Below are 19,560 nucleotides of genomic sequence, written 5' to 3'. Positions count from 1 at the left end.
TATGAAATATATGTAAACCGGAAATCACTAAAAAAAAAGGAAAGAAAAGAAATTATTGTGGTTTTGTAAGAAAAATATTCTTGAACTAAAATCAATGGGCCAACATAGAAAAAAAAGATTTTATTCCCACCTCAAAAGAGATTAAATTATCTTTACAGGATGTAAATTAAAATGAAAAGTTTAAGAAACATATATAACTTTCTGTTTATTTTTGCCAGAGGGTGTATGTGCTCACCGGAGAAAGAGAAAAAAACATCCCTCAATGAGGCATGGTCACACTACAGTCCCTTCTCTTCTATCTCCATTTCTCTATCTTCTGAGGATTTGAGGCATGTGCACACACATGCCCTGTGTGTTTTTCCAGCCACTGATGCTGTGATTCAAACTTATGATCAGTCATGTGAGATCTGGCTCCTTTAACCCTAGGCTACAGGGCCAGCCCAAGATACACATTATTTTATGATTCCACATTGAGCAATATTTTTGATTAACTGAGCAACTTCTGGCACTGACTGTACTGGATTCAAGGCTTTATGGTTCCTGTGAATGCGCCTCTTTCCCAGTAGACTTGAGGTCCACCAGGAACTCCACTGAGACAGAAGGTACCAAATCTTGACAACATGATGTTTTTTTTCTGCTTCTGGGAGGGCTCCTTTCCTGCAGTCGCCTGGGACCAGGCCACCCTTGAGCTCCCAGCTAGTACAGGACCAAAAGCAAAAATAAAATCATCATGAATATAAAATTTAAAAAACAAAGGCCTTTAAAAAAGTTTAAAAGTGCAAAGAAAAAATCAATGCCAATTTGCCAATTTCTCTTTCCAATCTATCATCAACTATAGACCCACATTTTCATTTTCTTGAATGACTATTATTGCCAGGCTTTGTTCTAAGTACCATACTTATTGGGAATAGCCAAAAAGAATACAAGGCAATGAACCTGAAATGAATTACATGTACTGAGACTTTCCTACCCATTTCCTATCCAATATTTCCTAATTTTATGGACCACGTAGGTCTCTCTCTCTCTCACACACACACACATACACACACACTTTTTTATTTTTAATGTGCTGAAGGGGAAAATAGGATGGTTCAGTAAGAAACTAACTGAATGACACTGAGAAATGTAGATGGAACTGTGAATTTTGAGACTCAGAATAAATTTCAGCCTATCAAATGCTTTTGTGAGGATGTTGAAATGTTTGTAGTAACTGCTAGGTTAGTAAAAAGAATTCTCTGCCTTAGGTATTTCTAATTAAAGATATTACTAAGGATGCAAATTCCTTCCTCAGTGCAAAATTCTTGAACAGTGTCATTCAAAATAACACAGATATTACAAACACTCAATGAGCAAATGGGTAAGTAAACAAAAGAAAGATACTCCTCTAAAAAGTTACAATTATTCCTTAAACATTTTTAAACTTTCAGAGTAAGTGATGGTCTTAATTTCAAGTATTGTTCCAGATATCTGTTTCCCTTACTAGGGGATCTTCTTTAAATAGAATTTCACTTTTAAAACGGGGAACTTGTTAGGTAATTCTTCATCACAATGTCAAGAAGCCATTGTCTTCTCCAGCCATTCATCTTGTTATCACCCTGATGCCATATTTCTGGTTGTTGCTCCAGAATGTCATAGGAAGCACCTGCCATATAAACCAGCTGCTGAAAAGCGCAGGAAGAAAATACCTAAAATGTCACTGTCTGACTAAGTACTGTAGTCAATTCTAGCTGCAATTTCTGCAATCACCACATAAGTGCCCTTGATGTATAAGCGTTATAGACTTCTGGTCTGTGAAAACTGTGCCTGAAGCTTAAAACTCTGCCTTAAAGAAATATCCATCTTACTGTCCACAAGATCCCTAAGGTCCATTGCTCCTCCTAACTGGAAGTAATATCTTTGTTATTTTTAGAGAGAAGAACACATTGTCTTCCAAGCTTCTATTAATATAGGTGTGTCTGCTGGCATTTCTATGTAGTCTTTAATAATATTAACCTTATTAATATTAGCTTTCCTTTGACATCTAGGACCAACAAGTGCACACTAGAATTAAATGCATTATAGAAAATTACACTGGTTTATTTTCATAAAATGTTCAAAATCCTATGCTGCAAACATTTTCATGACTTGCCAAGCTCCTTTTTCCTAAAAGTACTAATTTACTGGACAGAAATTTTTAGCATTTGTTATTTCTTTAATGCTTTGCTAATACTATATAACTTTAGTTAGAAAATCTATTTACAGATTGGTCACTTAGTAAGTCATGGATGAGGAATGTCTCTACTTATCTATTAGAATAACTGTTTCTCACAAAGATTTGTGCAATTCCCAGTACAATAAAAGTAGCTGTAACAAACTGTTCACATATATCAGGGAAAATATTTCTGAAGTTTTTTAAAAAGCACACTGTCCCAGTGCTTTCTTGGTCCTCTGGGCTCTGCATACGTGTTACTATGCCTGGAATAATGTCCCTTGTCCTTCACCTTTTTTTGCCTAACTTAATTGTTAATGGCTCAGGTTAGCTGACCTCTTCTTTGGGAAGACTCTCTTTAACCAATTCTCATGAGATTCCTAAATAATTCTGGGCTAGAGTTTCTCCTGTGCTCTTCTATAACATGCTAGGCTGAACTCCTTGAAATGTTGAGTATTCAATTATCAGTGTATGTCTATCTTTCATGTCAGACTATGTTCCTTGATGGTAGGAACAATTCATATTTATTTTTTTATCTCTTGCATACAATATGATGTCTGATACTGAGAAGATTCATCTTAAGGGTTTTTTGTTGTTGTTGTTGTTTTTTCATTTGCTAGAGGGTATGTGCGCTCGCCAGAGAGAAACAGAAAGAAAGGAGTAAAGTGAGAGAGAACTTCCCCATGGGGGATGGTCATGCTGCAATCCCTTCTCTTCCATTCTTCTCTCAATATTTGGGGAACACATGCACATGCACCCATCATGTTTTTCAAGCCACTGGGGCTGGGTCTTGAACCAAGCGATCAGCTATGTGAGATCCAGTCATCTTAAATATCATACCACTGTCTGGTCCAACATTCTGCTATCTAAGATGACAAACTGAGGTGGCAAAATAGGTCAACCATAGGGTTTCATTTTTTATGAGAATAACTGTGGTTCAAATGTTACTGCTATTCTCAGAAATACTAAGGAGGGTGTGGAGAAAGTAATGCTCACAAACTATTTGTGGGAAAACTATTTGAGAGCATCATGGTAAACAAATACATAAATCTTTTGACCTAGTAGGTATATCCAGGAATTCACCCTAAAAAATAATCAAATATGAACTAACAGTTATATAAATAAGGATTTTTATGGCAGTGAAACACTTTATATTACAAGGACAGTAAATGTATAGTTATCTATTTGTACAAACTCATAGAATGTACAAAATCAAGAATGAACCCTAATGTAAACCTGTTATGGGTGATGATGGGTCTATGCAGGTTCATCAAATCAAACATATGTACTACTCAGGTAGTGGATCCTAATATTATGAAAGATTGTACACATATGAGGATAGGAGTATATGGAATATCTCTGTACCTTCCACTGAATTTTGCTGTGAGCCTAAAACTGTTCTAAAAAAAATAAATGATTGGGACAGCCAGTAGCATGGTGGTTACAGCAAATGGATTCCATATGGCTGACTGTAAAGTTTGAGTCCTGGACCCAGCATCTTGAAAATCAGGCTGGTTGTAAGTACATGCATGCCCAAAATCCTTAAAGGAAGAAGAAATGGACAAGAAAGATTGTGGAGTGACTGTACCCCATCGGGGGGGGGGGTGCTTTTTCACTTTCCTTCTCTGTCTGTCAAGTGCACATGCCCTCTGGCAAATTAAAAAAATAATTAAGTTATAAAATTTTAACAATGATCATAAAGTTTCCAATGTTACAGTACTATAAAATGTATTTATCAAATGCAGTATTTTAAAAAAATCACTGAAGAACAAAGTATCAGTAGGAAGACAGATTAATATAATTGAAAAAAATCAGAATAGAGAGAATAATTAAACATAGATAAGTATAGACTAGGAAGTATAGCCTTAAAACTTGCTCATTATTTCATTGATACTTGCTTATTCTACTTATAAGATTAATTCAAATAGTCTTGGAGGGGAAAACAGAAAAAAATAATAAGAAATAGCTGGTATGAAATACAGGTTGAGTATCCATCCCCTATCCAAAATTTTTGGGAACAGAAGAGTTTTAGATTTTCTTTTTTCCAGAACTTGGAATGTTTGCATATGTATAATGAGATATCTTGGGGATAGATGTTGAACACAAAATTCATTTATGTTTCACACATACTTTATACACATAGCCTGAAGGTGATTTTTTACAGTCTTTTTTTTTATACTAATACTTTTGTGTGTGAAACCTTTTCTGGAAGTGTTTATATAGGGAAGACTGGGCATGGGTGGAAAATGTACATCTCAGTTAAATGAGGCTGGGAGGATCCTTGTTCCCTTGGGTACACTGAATAAACTGTGTGGTGCTCCTGTGCTTTGACTACAACCCGTCACGTCAGATCATGTGTGGAATTTTCTATGTATGGTGTCGTGTTTGTACTAAAAAGTTTCAGCTTTGGGAGCCTTAAGGATTACAGACTTTCAGATTAGTGATCTTTAGTATACACTGCAGCAAGGAGGGACAAGTTGGGGTTGAATGATTTGGCCTTATTTAAACCACTGTTTAAATAATAATGATGGCTAACATTTTTGAGCATTTACTATCGATTACTATACAAAGACATATGTTTGCTTTACTTTATTTATTCTTCTAATCTTTATGACACAATGCTACGAGTGTTATGCCAATTTTATACATGAAGAAACTCCAGAACAGAGAGTTTAAATGCTTTGCTCAAAGCTACAAAGTAAATAAGATGCTGAGCAAAAATCTGAATCTAGGCAATCTTACTTAAGAATCTTGTCTATTAAATGCCCCTCTACTCTGCCTTCTCGAATAAGTAAGAGGAAATCAATAGCTACCTAATTGAATTTAGAGATAATATTAAATTTGGCATATTATAAACACCAATAAAGAAATAATTATAATTGTTCCAAATAAGAAATACGGTTACAAATAAACAAGGAATTTGAGAGGGCTGTATAATGGGTATAAGAAATTCAAGGATAATAAAAAAAAATTTCAATAAACACTAACTCAAATTAAGCCAACATATATCACTTTAATGAGGACTGTCTTTGGCATTTTTTGTTAACCAGAATTATAACCAAATTAACATATTTTTAAAGTTTATGTATTCCTTCCATGAGAGAAAGAGACAGGAAGATACTCTGAAGAGGATTTTCAGGCCACAATCCACCAGATCACAACCAGCCCAGATCACAGGCATGTATGTGTCCAGCATGCTCATCACACTCAGGGAGGTCTCAAGACACAAATCCAGGACCTTTTCCATGTAGGTTTTGTGGCATTAGCACTGTGCCACTACCTAGCCCCAATATTTTTTATATATTTAAGATATGCTAAATATTTTTATTACTGTTTAATTTACTCTATGAATATTTTCTTACCAGACTAGCATTTGGTGTGGTGGTTACAGTGTTGTATTCTTACATGGCTGATTGCAGTTCGAGTCCCGGATCCGGTAGCTTGAATATTACGTCAGGTGTGTGGTGCTTGGTGCCCAAAATCCCAAGAGAACAATGTAGGAGAAGGGTCTGTGGCATGGCCATCTATCTAGGGGGTGATTTCCCACTTGCCCTCTCTGTCTCTCTGATGAGCTGGTGAGCGCACACACCCTATGGGAGGGATATTTCCTTAAGGAACTTAAAACTTTTCACAATGAAGTTCTTTCAATAATTTCATAAATTGAGAAGGTTTCAGAGACAGTTTCTTTGTCTCATACATTGCTGCTTTTTTTTTAGCCCCTGACAAAAATAGGTTAAGAAGAAAGTATCCAGGTTTACCAAAATGGATCTGACACCTCCACGTGCCATAAACTTTAACAAGGAAAACTAGTTTTCCTGAACCTGCCAGAATTTTGCTTAAAGCCAGCAGCTATTACAAAGAATGCATTAAAAAAGAATGGGTAATCAGGGAGATAAGATATGCCAAACCAAAGGCAAGTATGGCTAGAGGGAAGATTTTCCTTGCCAATTTAACCAAACACAGAGCTATGTCTCTAAAATGTCACAGCTCCTAATCTGCCTGCTTAGTAAGAGCCTTGCCTATCAGCCACAAGTAAGCACTTCATAGAAAGTTAGACACATTTTTTTTTAAAGCAAAATTCTACTTGAGTATATTCTTAAACTCCTAGTAGTTGCCCAATAAAAACAAGTCAGCAGCATGGCAAGATTTTAACTACTGAATTGTACCAGATTCCAACCACCATAATCAGCAAAGGCTCAGCCCAAACTCATGGGCCAGAGCTGCCTTCAGGAAAGGAATCAGTGCCTGAGGCAGTGTTGTTCACCTCCTCTACCAAACACTCCCCACCCTGGTGTCTACAGACATCCAATGTCTCTCCATTTTTTTTTTATCAAGTTCCCTAAAACTAATACAAGTTAACTGTAATATGGTATTTTCGAAGTTTGTTTTAATATATTAATAGTCAACATTTACTGAATACTAATCACTTGTCAGGTACTGTGCATAATCTTCTAGTTTAGGAAAAATAGGTCTGAAGAAAATTTATTAAAAATAAAAAAAGGAGCTGGGACCAGCAGTTAGCATAATGGCTATGTCGCTGGACTCCCACGTAGTCAACTGTGGTTCACGTCCCGGACCCAGTGGCTTAAAACTCACGCTGGGGGCGTGTACATGTGTGCCCAAGATCCCGAGAGGAGAATGGAGGAGAAGGGATTGCGGTGTGGCCATCCCCACTGGGGGGTGATTTCTCACTTTCTGTCTGTCTCTCTGTCTGTCTGGCGAGCACAGATGCCTTATAGCAAAAACCTCTCCAAAAAATAAATAAATAATAAAAAAAGAAGCCAACACCAAAAGATAAGGGAAAGGCTCTTAATTCGTCTTCTCTATTCTTTATAAACTAGTCTAGTAAAACCAAGGGACATACAAGACCCTCTCATCAGCCCGTCAATCATGGGTTCTCTGACTACACTGGGCCTCATGGATCTCCTTGGAGTACTCTTAGCCTCTGGAATCCTCTCCTCCTTCAAGACAAGTGTGCCCTCTCATGAAGGTAGTTATGCTTTCCACCCAACTGAGACCCAACCCCTGCAGTCGCCTACATTTTAAGATTAGCCCTTCTATGTTTTTAATGTCATAACTCTGTGCCTTTGCTCATGCTAGAAAAAAATAATCACACTCTCTCTGTTAACCCACCCCAACAAATTCTTCAAGAAATTCTTTACTGTCTGCCTCATTCAAAACGATTCCTTGATTCACCCCAAAACAAGATTTTTAATACATCCATTACACTGTCTACTCACTTATTTCAAATAGTACAATACTAATAAAACATGAGAATTAAGAGAAACCCCTACCTCCCTTTTTTTTTTTTCTTTTTAAGAGAGAATTTTGCTATAGGGCATGTGTGCTCACTGGAGAGACAGAGAGACAGAAAGCTAGAAATCACTCCCCCCCAAGGGGGATGGCCCAGCCACTGTCCCTTCTCCTCCAGTCTCCTCTTAGGATTTTGGGCACACATGTACACGTGCCTAGTATGAGGTTTAAGCTGCCGGGTCTAGGACTTGAACCACCGTTGACTATGTAGGAATCCAGCAATGTAGTCATTATGCCATCTGCTGGCCCCAAAAGAACCTCTTAAGAGTTGTCACTAGATATAACTGGTTATTGGTAAAAGTAGTTAAAATTGATTTTAAAGGTTTAGTGCTGTTTTCATGTACTGAATGATGAGATAAAATGGAACTTTTCTTTATACAAAACTGAAAGGTAAAGATTATTCAACCATGTATCACTAATGATAAATCTGAGTACCAAATCAAGAAGATGAGGTAGAAAAATGTCATGAAGACATCAAAATGTCTAAATGTACTAAAATGATGTATAGAGAATAACATGGATGTCAATGATACTATAAATTCCTATTAAGAAAGAATTTCTTTGATAAGGTTATCTTGAGTATTTAAATTGAAAAGAATAAGGTATTGAAAATACTAATATTTTCTTTGGATGTTACAAGATCATCATTGAGACTACTACTTTAGTAGGAAGAAAAATGGAAAGAAATGTGCATACTCACATATAATTTGGTACTTTCTTGCCAATTAAAAATTGCTGTTCTTCTCTTACACAAATCTGAGTTAATACACTATTCCCCAACTGCCTCAGTATCCTCTGCTAATGGCAAATGTGTCTTTTTTTTTTTAACTGTTTTTTTTGAGAGGTTTCTGCTAGAAAGACAGAGAGACAGAAAGTAAGAAATCATTCCTCAAGGGGGTATGGCCATGCCACAACCCCTTCTCCTTCATTCTCTTCTTGGGATCTTGAGCATGCATGCGTACGCGACCGGCGTGAGTTTAAGCCACCAGGTACAGGACTCAAACCGCATTTGACTACATGGAAGTCCAGTGACATAGTCATTACACCAACTGCTGGTCCCGGTAAATGTGTCTTATCCAATAAAGAAGAGTCCTCTCTAGGATCTCCTCACTTGATTTTTAAAGAAGCTTGACAAGATTCCTTTGTTCCATTTTTTAAAAAATCTTTACTTTGGGGAACCAGCAGTTAGCGTAATGGCTATGTCGCTGGACTCCCACGTAGTCGACCGCGGTTCGTGTCCCGGATCCGGTGGCTTAAAACTCACGCCAGGCGCGTGTGCGTGCGTGCCCAAGATCCCGAGAGGAGAATGGAGGAGAAGGGATTGCGGCGTGACCATCCCCCCTGGGGGGTGATTTCTCGCTTTCTGTCTCTATGTCTCTCTCTGTCTGTCTGGGGAGCACACGCGCCCTACAGTGAAAATCTCTCAAAAAAAAAAAAAAAACAAACAAACAAAAAAAACCAATCTTTACTTTGTACCTCTAAGGTTTTTGTTTCTCCAAAGCCCACTAGTATGCTAGCAGTAATATCAGTAATATACCCCAGTTGGTTTTGTCTTTTTTTTTTTTTAAGGTTTTTGCCATAGGGCACATGCACTCACCAGAGAGACAGAGAGAGACAGAAACAGAGAAACTGAGAAATCTCCCCTTGGGGAGATGGCCATGCTCAATCCCTTCTCCTCCATACTCCTCTCAGGATTTAGGGCACGTATGCACATGTGCCCAGTGTGGTTTTTCAAGCCAACAGGTCCAGGACTTGAACCGTAGTTGGCCAAGTGTGATGACAGCACCTCAAGCACCAACCCACTTGCTGGCCCTCATTCCTATTTTTAACAACCATCCTAACAAAAGAGATTCTGAAAATGCTGTTTGAAGAATCTGCTATTCTTACAAGAGAATTTTTTTTTTTTGAGAGGTTTTTGCTATAGGGCGCGTGTGCTCGCCAGACAGACAGACAGAGACAGAGAGATAGAAAGCGAGAAAGCACCCCCCGGGGGGATGGCCACGCTGCAACCCCTTCTCCTCTGTTCTCCTCTGGGGATCTTGGGCATGCATGCACACGCGCCTGGCGTAAATTTTATGCCACCAGGTCCGTGACGCAAACCATGGTGGACTACATGGGAGTCCAGCGACATAGCCATTACGCTAACTGCTGGTCCCACAAAAGAATATTATAAACAACATGTAACTTAATTTTTTTAAACAATTATTTTATTTAACCTTATTTATTATTGTATTTTTTCCAACTTGACCAGAGAAAGAGACAGACAATGAGAGCGAGAGGAGGAAAAGTGAAAAAGCAATCTACCAAGTCTGGGACTTGAACCACGGTCAGTCATGTGGGAGTCTCAGCACCTTTAACCACCATGCCACCTGCTGGATCCCATGGAACTTAATTTTAAAACAAGAATTCGGAGTGGAATCATTGCTCTCAGTAAGAGCACACAGGAAAGGAATACGGTTATCACCAGGGAATGAATGAATTTCTTTTTTAAATTCACTAGAGGGTGAATGTGTTTGCCAGAGAGAGAAAGAGAAAGTACCCCCCCCCCTCAATTGGAGTATGAACATGTCACAATCCCTTCTCCATTTCTCTCTCCTTTGGGGATTTTGGGCATACACACGGTGCCCAGCATGCTTTTCAAGCTGCTGGACCTGTGACTCAGACTGCACAGCCATCCCTATGGGATCCAGACACTTTAACTACCACGCTATAGGCTGACCCAAGAATCTGTCTAAAAACCAACAAATGAGATTATAAATTTAGCATGATCATGGTGGAGCCTACCGTTAACTAACAGTGTGACTCTGGGACAAAGCCCTTTAAAGCTCTGAGCTTCAATTCTTTATATCTAAAGAGGGGCTAGACTTGCCCTATCTACTCAAATGGTGTTTTTTTTTTGGAGAGGTTTTTGCCATAGGGCGCATGCGCTCGCCAGAGAGACAGAGAGACAGAAAGTGAGAAATCACCCCCCAGAGGGGGTGGCCACGCAGCAATCCCTTCTCCTCCATTCTCCTCTCGGGATCCTGGGCACGCACGCACACACACCCGGTGTGAGTTTTAAGCCACCAGGTCCGGGACGTGAACCGCGGTCGACTATGTGGGAATCCAGCGACATAGCCATTTCGCTAACTGCTGGTCCCTCAATGGTGTATTTTTGACAATTGGGTGATCAGGATGAAAATCGAAATCAAGGAGAATATTTCATAAGCAGTAAAGTGTTATAAAACCATAATGTGTTATAAAAATATAAAAAGTAACAATTATTATTTCAAATAGAGCATCAATCTTCTTTTATAGAGTAATAACTAAATATCAATATTAATGTGAGTTCTTTTTATAAACTCTGACTAGATTATTTTCTTACAATTCCTAAATATTTTACTTAGAAAATAAATTTTGATTCAACCATTACATCATAATAATGCAGCATCATAATTTTTTCAAAAAACACACGACAAAAATAAGAAAATTAGGAAATGCTGTTAAAAAAAGAAGATGTATAGCAAAGTAGCTTGTGAATAGTGCCACTGTACTCTGGGTTCTATTACCAATCTATCTGTGGCAGCCTTCAGTCCCAGTGAATAAAGACAGTAGGGCTCTATATTCTTTGAGTCCTTCATTAAACTATTGATCCCTTTAGCATTATCCATAATGTTCTAGCAGCTCAGCATGTCAACTGGTGAAGTGCGAGTCTCTCTCTCTCTCCTTTCAATAACTTGCACACTTTATGGAGAGGAAGTCACAATGATTTATTTACCTGACATTTTCCAGTCCGGATGTCGTACAGGGCCACTGAACCATGGCGAGCTCCAACTGCTATCCTGTGATTCCGCTCATAATAGCTGACCATGTAGAACCTGAATTGAACATTTAACAACAACGAAAACAGAAAACCAAGTGAGATGAACTGTACATGGAAGTGGACAGCAACATTTTCCAAAGATTAACGCCAGCTATGACACATATTTCTAAATAAACATACCTCTAATGGACACATTAAGATTGTTTTAAAAATGTTTCATTTGCCAATTCTTTAAAATTAATGAAAGATGACACAGAATATCACTTAAGCACATTAATAATTATTTTCAATTTTATAATCACAAACATTCTTGTATTTCTGAAATATAAATAAGGACCAGGGCAGCGGGTGGTGTGGTGGTAAGGTGGTTGCATCCCACATGGCCAACTATAGGTCCTGGACCTGGCAGTTTGAAAAACACACTGGGCCCATGTGCGTGTGTGCCCTAAATCCTGAGAGGTGAATGGAGGAAAACGGATTGCGGCATGGCCATCTACTCTACTCTAGGGGGTGATTTCTTTCACCCCCTTCCAACTCTGTGTCTCTCTGGCACACGCATGCATCCTGTAGCAAAACAAAACAAAACAAAACATTAAAAAATATTAAATATAAAAACCTGGGTGTTATAGTGACTATTATGCAAATATTCTCTATTTGAACAGAGATGGAAAAGATGAGAAGGCTTATATATTCAATCTAATTATGTTCTCATGGTTCATTATAGTATCAAAAAATGAAATATACTTTTGAGTAGAACAATCATAAAAAGGCTAAGTAAATGTTATATTTAAGTTTGTATCAGTAATTTAGAATGAAGTGAGAAAGCTATCCACCAGAAAAAATGTTACTCTGCAAGTTCCCTAGATAGCCTGTACTTACTAGTTTATACAAATGACAGCTGTGGCTACAGGCAGTATTAATAAGTGTATCTGGTACTTATTTTGCATTATATAAAACTAGGATTTAGAGAAGATGGCTTGAAGGTTAAAAGAGGCTGATTTTTTTCTTGTATTTTTCTTTTTTTTTTTTAGATGAGTTTTTATAACTGGATTAAGTATTTGAATTCTTGATTTATCTTCCTCATACTGATTTCATGTCCATATGGCTAGGGCTTGTAAGAAGGAATAGAAAAAAACTTTAAGAGATTTTTGCCTTAAGGCATATGTGCTTGCCTGAGAGAGGCAGAGATAATAAGAGGGAAAGTGAGAAATCACCCCCCAGGGCGGATGGCCACGTCTCAATGCCGCCTCCTCCATTCTCCTCCTGGGAACTTGGGCAGGCACTTACACGCACCTGACGTGATTTTTCAAGCCACCAGGTCTTGGGACTCGAACCGTAGTTGGTCATGTGGGAGTCCAGTGACATAACCACTATGTTATCTGCTGGCCCCAAGAATAGAAATGATTAAAAGTGTAAGCAAAGTATGATTTTATATCTGCAAAGAGTTTTGAATATACCTGCCCACTACCTAGTCCTATGGTCTCAGAGTGAGTCGCCTAGATGAACAAGTGCCTTACCCTAAATATCTCTGAGAATTTGACATCAATTCTACTACATCTTGAATGCCTTTCCCCCTTTGGCTACATATTACCAACCCAAGGCATGGGATGTTTCTGAAATTCTAATGAGAGAGGCTGAGAGAGACAAGATGTTTAAATACACGAGCATTCTGAAACCAGAAGCATTCTGACAAAGCCATTGTGCCATTAACATTCATTATGATATCCATACATACGTTATAAATCTGGAAACAAACCGTTAAGTGTTCAAACGTTTTGTTTGTTACTTATTATGAATGAATGAATTGAAAAATATTTATGAATCATCTCTAAACTGTACCCAATGATCAATATTGTCTCCTATAGTGGAAGATTAATGCTTCATTTTTAAATTTATTTTCTTTCATGAGAAGGGAGCATCCTTGACAGGGTTCCATCATGTCACAATCCCTCCCCCACCACCCTTCTAGGCAGTCAGGATCATGGGTGAGGGATCGCATCTGGCATGACCTGAGATCTGAATCTCAGTCTTCCATAGGGTTTCTGGCATTGCAGTGGTGCCCCACACCCTGCACCATTCTGGCAAGGCCTAATGTTTCATTTTTATTCAAGTAGGAGACACTATTTTAGAGTGCCATCCTGGGACTGGCTTCGCTCAGAAATGATACTGTCTTCTTGGTATACTCTGAGAGACAAAAGGATACAGATAGCTCCAGAAACATTTGAAACTTCTCCCATTGCAAAGTAGCTAATAGAAAGTTAGTTTCTCAAAGCCTTTCTCATTCAAAGTATATTATTCTATTTCAATAGAGAGTAAGGATCACCATTCAAAATCTAACATTCCTACACTTGAAAATGATTTTGAAGAGTGTAGAAAAATATGCTGTCTTGTTATTCAGTAATTACAGTGGTCGTTTAGAAACATTTGCTGTCTTGTTATTCAGTAATTACAGTGGTCTAAGAACTGGGAATCAATGCACCTAAATCTATGTCTACATCTACAATACATCTAAGTTTATGCAGACACATCCATGCATTACTTGCATCCTATCAAAGTAATGGGAAACATAATATGTAACAAATGTTTTGTTTTGATATTTTTGGGGGTAACAAGTGTTTTACCAAAAATTTAGTCTGTGCAGTTTAATGCCCACAGGAATATGACTTTCACAATGGAATTTTATATAACATTTGTACATACTTAACATTACATAGCCAAAATCCTTTCATGAGACTGATTATAATTACCCTAAAATAATCCTAAAAACAAAATATTGGCAAAATACATTTGAGTTGACAAACTTAGTTTAAGCTAGAATTTAAAGGGCTTCTGTTATATTGCCCATTTTCTATTCTCTGGATATCTACCTCATCCTTCTATATCATCTGCAAGCACCACTATTTATGAGGCCAAAAGATCAAATCTATTCTTGGTATCAAATCTTTACTCTGTCTGAAAGGGCCATATTTCACGGGTCTGCATCTTTCATTCTTTGCAGTTTATTACGAGACTGGCACTTGTAAAGAATATCTTAAAGAATTCTGGTCAGTGATTGTCTTATGGCATATTTTTGTCCTAGGATTTCTTGTTAAGCTTTTATTCCTTCAACATGGCTCTCTTAACAGAGGAACTCAGTGGCACATATACCATCACGCCACAGATATGCACTGTGAGAACTGGCTGCCGTGAGCCCAGTGCTGCTGCACCTTCCAGAGCCCTCCATCCTCCTAGAGTACTTTTCTCCTGGAACCTCTTCCTACTTTGGTGTCAAGATTAAAGATGGCGAGATATGCATTACTCCACTCCAGATGGTATCAATGGATTAAAGAGGGGAGTCCATTATAGTTTAAAAGTATTGAATAACTCTAAAATTTTGGAGTCTCAAGGGTTCATGTTTTCAGGAGTGGTATCTCAGTCTCCAGTTGACTGTACTGACAATACTCACTTGGGCAGTGATTTTTGGCAATAACATGGAAAGAATCCTTTCATTATATTCAAGTTAGAACAATGATTCTTGATGTTAAGTCAGAGAAAACATTATTCAAGTGAAGCAAGAGTAAAATGGAATTGAGTAAATATTTTTTGTTGGGGTGGAGATGTTCATCTTCTAAAAAGTTTAATTGCTGATCTCTGTGCTTTTGTTCTTGCTCACGTGCAGCCAGAATTTTTAAAATTTTTTCTGATTATGTCATTTTAACTTTATTTATTTATTTAATATGACTGGAGAGGGACATATGAGAGAGCGAGTGAGAAAGCAAGCCACCAGGTCCGAGACTCGAACCACAGTTGGCCACGTGGAAGTCCAGTGCCCTTAACCACTACACCACCTACCAGCCTCCAGAATGATTTTTTTAAATTATAAATCAAACCATCTGTCGTGTGTTCACAAGTATCCTTTAAGACCCAGGCACCTCTGAGAACTCAATTCCTCTCTCCCTTGTTCCTGCTCTAGTCAAATTGATCTCCTCACCTTTAGCTGAGTATGCAAAGAGGGTTCACACCTTTGGGGCTCTGACACTCCATGTTCCTTCTGCTCCACAATCTTCCCTGCCCACTTCCTCCACTGCTCATGTCCTTACTTATTGTAGGTCCCTGTTCCTAAGTTATCTTGATAAAGGAGGCCTGGATGGGCCACCCTGGCTCATATAGTTGCCCTTCTCTCATTACTTTTTAGCCCAGTATCCTATTTTTTCTTTATTATACTTATCACCTGAGAGGTATTAAACAGTAATTTTTTTGTTTTGTTTTCTACTTGCTTTCCTCCATCAAGAACTTTGTCTTGTTGGGGTGTGCATACAAAAATACGGTCCAGGCAAGCAGGATGCAACAGTAAGAAGCTTAATGCAATAAGAAGTTCAAAAAACTATGCTTAAGCCTCAGGGACACCTGTATAAACTACGCTAAACATGGATTTTTCAGACCAACGAATATTTTATAGGGTCTAAAAAAACTGAGGTGAACAAAAAAGAAAATAAACATTCCAAAAAAGTTAGGCAGGAATTGAGAAAGGGGAGAGCTGCTCTGTGACCCTTCTAAAAATACTATTTTTCAATTGCAGATTTGTGAGAGTTACCTATAAAGGCCCTTGATCCTGGGCACATCAGCATGAGACTGAACGTTATATAACAGAAAGTATTCATTATATCTGAGAGACCCAAAAAAGATTACATGGGATGATATTTAATAGGGGAAATATAAAGTCTATTGATATATAATAAAAATTTGTTTATTTAAATATTGTCCTGGGAGGGGCCAGCAGGTGGCATGGTGGTTAAGGACACTGGACTCTCAAATGGCCGACCACAGTTTGAATCCTAGACCTGGTAGCTTGCTTTCTCACTTTCTCTCTCTCTCTCTCTCTGTCCCTTTCTGGTCAAATTCAAATAAATAAATAAAGTTAAATAAAATAATTCTTTATAAAAATAAAGAAATAAATAAAAATAAATATTTTCCTGGGAATAAAAATGATTCTGTGACGAGGTGAGCAGGTGACACAGGGCAACCCGTGTGGTGGGTTCCCACACGGCCCACCATGGTTCCAGTTCTGGACCTGGCGGTTTGAGAATCAAGCTGGTTATGTGTGTGTGCGTGCCCAAAGTCCCAAGAGGATAATGGAGGAGAGGGGACTGCAGCATGACGATACCCTCTGGGGATGATTTCTCACTTTTCCTCTCACTGTCTCTTTCTGGTGAGTGCCTGCACCATATGGCAAAAAACAACAGCAAAAATTATTCTAAGAATTTGCCATGTATTGATAGGTATATTATTATACTAATTTCAGTGAGCATGGTATTATCTCACAAACATAATTAAAAGAAGTTGATTATCAACAATTATAAAGTGCTAGGCCACGTCATTGAGGAGAAGTGATAGAATGCATTCCTCCAAAACCAGAGCAATTCACAACGGGGTGCAGCTGCCCCGCGAAATAGCGGTTCATGATTCGAAACTCAACGTGGACCAAGTCCGCTCCAGCACAGCGCACCACTTCAGAGCAGGCCACTTCTTCCTTAGCCCTTTGCCAACCCCCCAAGCGGAGTCTCTACCTTTATAGCTTTATAGTGCCGTTCTTTATAGCTTCCCCTGAACTGATGAACATTTTAATCTTTATTACAAAATGGTTCTAACATATGAGAACACATGAAATTTAAAAGTCAATTCAGGAAAAAGTAGGAAGAGGGAAACGTGCAACTCTCAGCAGAAATACCATTTGAGAAGGAAGACAAATTTGTAAAATCACTTTCACTTTGACTTCGGTAACCTGAAAATCTTTTTATTTTTTTTTTTTTTGGAGAGATTTTCACTATAGGGCGCGTGCACTTGCCAGACAGACAGAGAGAGACAGACAGACAGAAAGCGAGAAATCACCCCCCAGGGGGGATGGTCACACTGCAATCTCTTCTCCTCCATTCTCCTCTTGGAATCTTGGGCACGCACGCACACGTGCCCAGCGTGAGTTTAAGTCACCGGGTCCGGGACACAAACCGCAGTCGACTACGTGGGAGTCCAGTGACAAAGCCATTACGCTAACTGCTGGTTCCCAATAACCTGAAAGTCTTTATATCATATCCTTAGGTATTCAGATCCGACAAGAAATGATCTTCAATTAATCAAAAATTAATCTCCAGTTTAACATGAAAACACTTTAAAGCTAAGGGTGTATAAAATAGAACATATAAAAATCTGACTATCTTTTTTCCTCTCAAAATAAAACACAATTCACTAACTATAACAACTACTTATTTTCAGCTAACATTTACTGAGTACTAAGAATTTATGTATTTTCATAACTTAATTCAGGCATTGTGAGCAATTGTTATTCAATTGCTTTTTAAAATTCTTGATTTACAATATCTTACAAACTTTTGGTTCTTTCTCTTAAAACAATATTAAAGCAATATATACTTGCAAAAAAGTAAAAAAAACACACACACAGTAAAAAGTAAGTCTCACCTCCCATTCTCCTCCCCCAGTCGTAGCTACTGTTAGCAATTAGGTGGCCCTTCAGAAAGTTTTTTCTAACTTTTATTATAAAAATGGTATCATATTAAACACAGTATTCTGCAACTTGGTTTCTTCTGGGTAGTTCATGGACATCCTCTCATGTCAGCACACATGGATCCCATGTTGCTTTTTCATGCACCCACAATGAATTCCTTCCACGTGCAGTCCCATTTAACCTTTCTTCTTTCATTGGGCATTCTGGGCATACATGTTATACATGGATCTTTCTATATCTAGGTGAATGTTTTGTAGAATAGATTTACCAAAACTGAATCAAAGAAAATGCACATTTTAAATTCTGATAGGCAATGCCCAATAGCTTTCAATTCTCACTGAAAAAGTGCCCCCACTTGGTGTTATCAAACTTCTTGTTTGTCAACATATACTACAGAAAGGATAAATAAGATATAATTTGTTATTTTCCTTAGACAAATAAGTGTCAGGTAATAACACACTAATACACAAGGGAAACAAATGCCCCAAGTATCTTAAGTTTGTATGGTTTTAAATATTTGTGATTTATAAGTATAACCTAACAGTAATGGCAATTATAGTTTCAGTCTAAGTATCCTAGTATAAATAATATGGATTTTAGTTTGAAACATTTCTTACAACATATCCAACAAATGAAAATAAAATATCTTTTATGTTACACAGTGATATGGAATACTGCTGGTAAGTCTAGAATTTCATTTTATTTTAACATAATGAAATTTAATGTTAAAAGACAGCCATTAGTTGGGGAATTTTTAGGAGTAGGAAATTGGACTAGAAAGTATTTAGAAAGAGTTTTATTTGTAAGTTTTAAGAGTAATATCTAAAATGATTTATTATAAAACATATATCACAAAATAGTAACTAACTTAAGAATTTTATTGGAAATTAGGACAGAAGTTATTTTACATCCCATTATTGTAATCACCAAATGGGGTAAGAAAAAACCACAAGTGTAAAGGAGTTCTTAAAAAAATGAGCTCATGTACTGTTCTGAAGTAGATAGTGCTCATTTCCTTACTGGATTTTAAGTGCCCATTTAGGGTAAATAGTGTTGATTCAGCATTTCAGCTGAAAAGCAAAATCAATCAGTCTGTCTACATAATAACAAAGTTTAAATAAACGGAAAGTATCTCTGAAATACAGACTCTTAACTCTTCTGCCTAGATTACTTTTTTCTATTCAGTTCAAAAGTTTAAATACTCATTTTACCTTGAATTTTTGTATTTTATCTGTTAAAGTTTTAGTGGTTTCCCAATGATTACATTTTTAAAATGGGTTTTGTACTTGCCAGAAAGATAGAGACAGACAGAGAGACAGAAAGTGAGAAATCATCCCCCCAGAGGGGATGGCCATGCTGAAATCCTTTCTCCTCCATTCTCCTCTCGGGATCTTGGGCATGCATGCACACACTCCCAGCGTAAGTTTAAGCCACCGGGTCTGGGACTCGAACCATGCTCAGCTACAGGGGAGTTCAGCGACATAGCCATTACGCCAACTGCTGTTCCCCCAATGATTACTTTTTATTATTTCTTTATTTACATTATTCTAATATATCCATGATTTTAAAGGAATACACAGTAATTGAAAAAAGAAACACAGATGATTTAGAAAACCAATTAAGAAGTGAAAGTTATCATTTACCACTAATTCCTTTCCACTGCTCCTAGATATCCACCAGAAACAGCTTGGGATTGTTGTTTTGAATTTTTTTTTTCTAATTACATCTATACTCACAAATATACATTGTCACATATAG

General features: G+C 37.7%; 1 protein-coding gene across 5 annotated transcripts in view; it reads right to left on the bottom strand.

The window, feature by feature from the left end:
• Nucleotides 1-19,560, bottom strand: part of WDR7 (WD repeat domain 7) — a 409,927-nt gene that overhangs the window by 75,021 nt on the left and 315,346 nt on the right. For all 5 annotated transcript variants that reach the window (XM_006139909.3, XM_006139908.3, XM_027767915.1 and 2 more), the window contains one exon: nt 11,259-11,358. In XM_006139909.3, coding sequence (XP_006139971.1) covers nt 11,259-11,358 — 100 coding nt within the window. The remainder of the gene's footprint in view (nt 1-11,258; nt 11,359-19,560) is intronic.

This window comes from Tupaia chinensis, unplaced genomic scaffold (genome assembly GCF_000334495.1).
Source record: "Tupaia chinensis unplaced genomic scaffold, TupChi_1.0 Scaffold000012_1, whole genome shotgun sequence".
Classification (NCBI taxonomy): Eukaryota; Metazoa; Chordata; class Mammalia; order Scandentia; family Tupaiidae; genus Tupaia; species Tupaia belangeri.
Note: the sequence above shows the minus strand (reverse complement) of the source record. Positions and strands in the feature narration are given on the sequence as shown.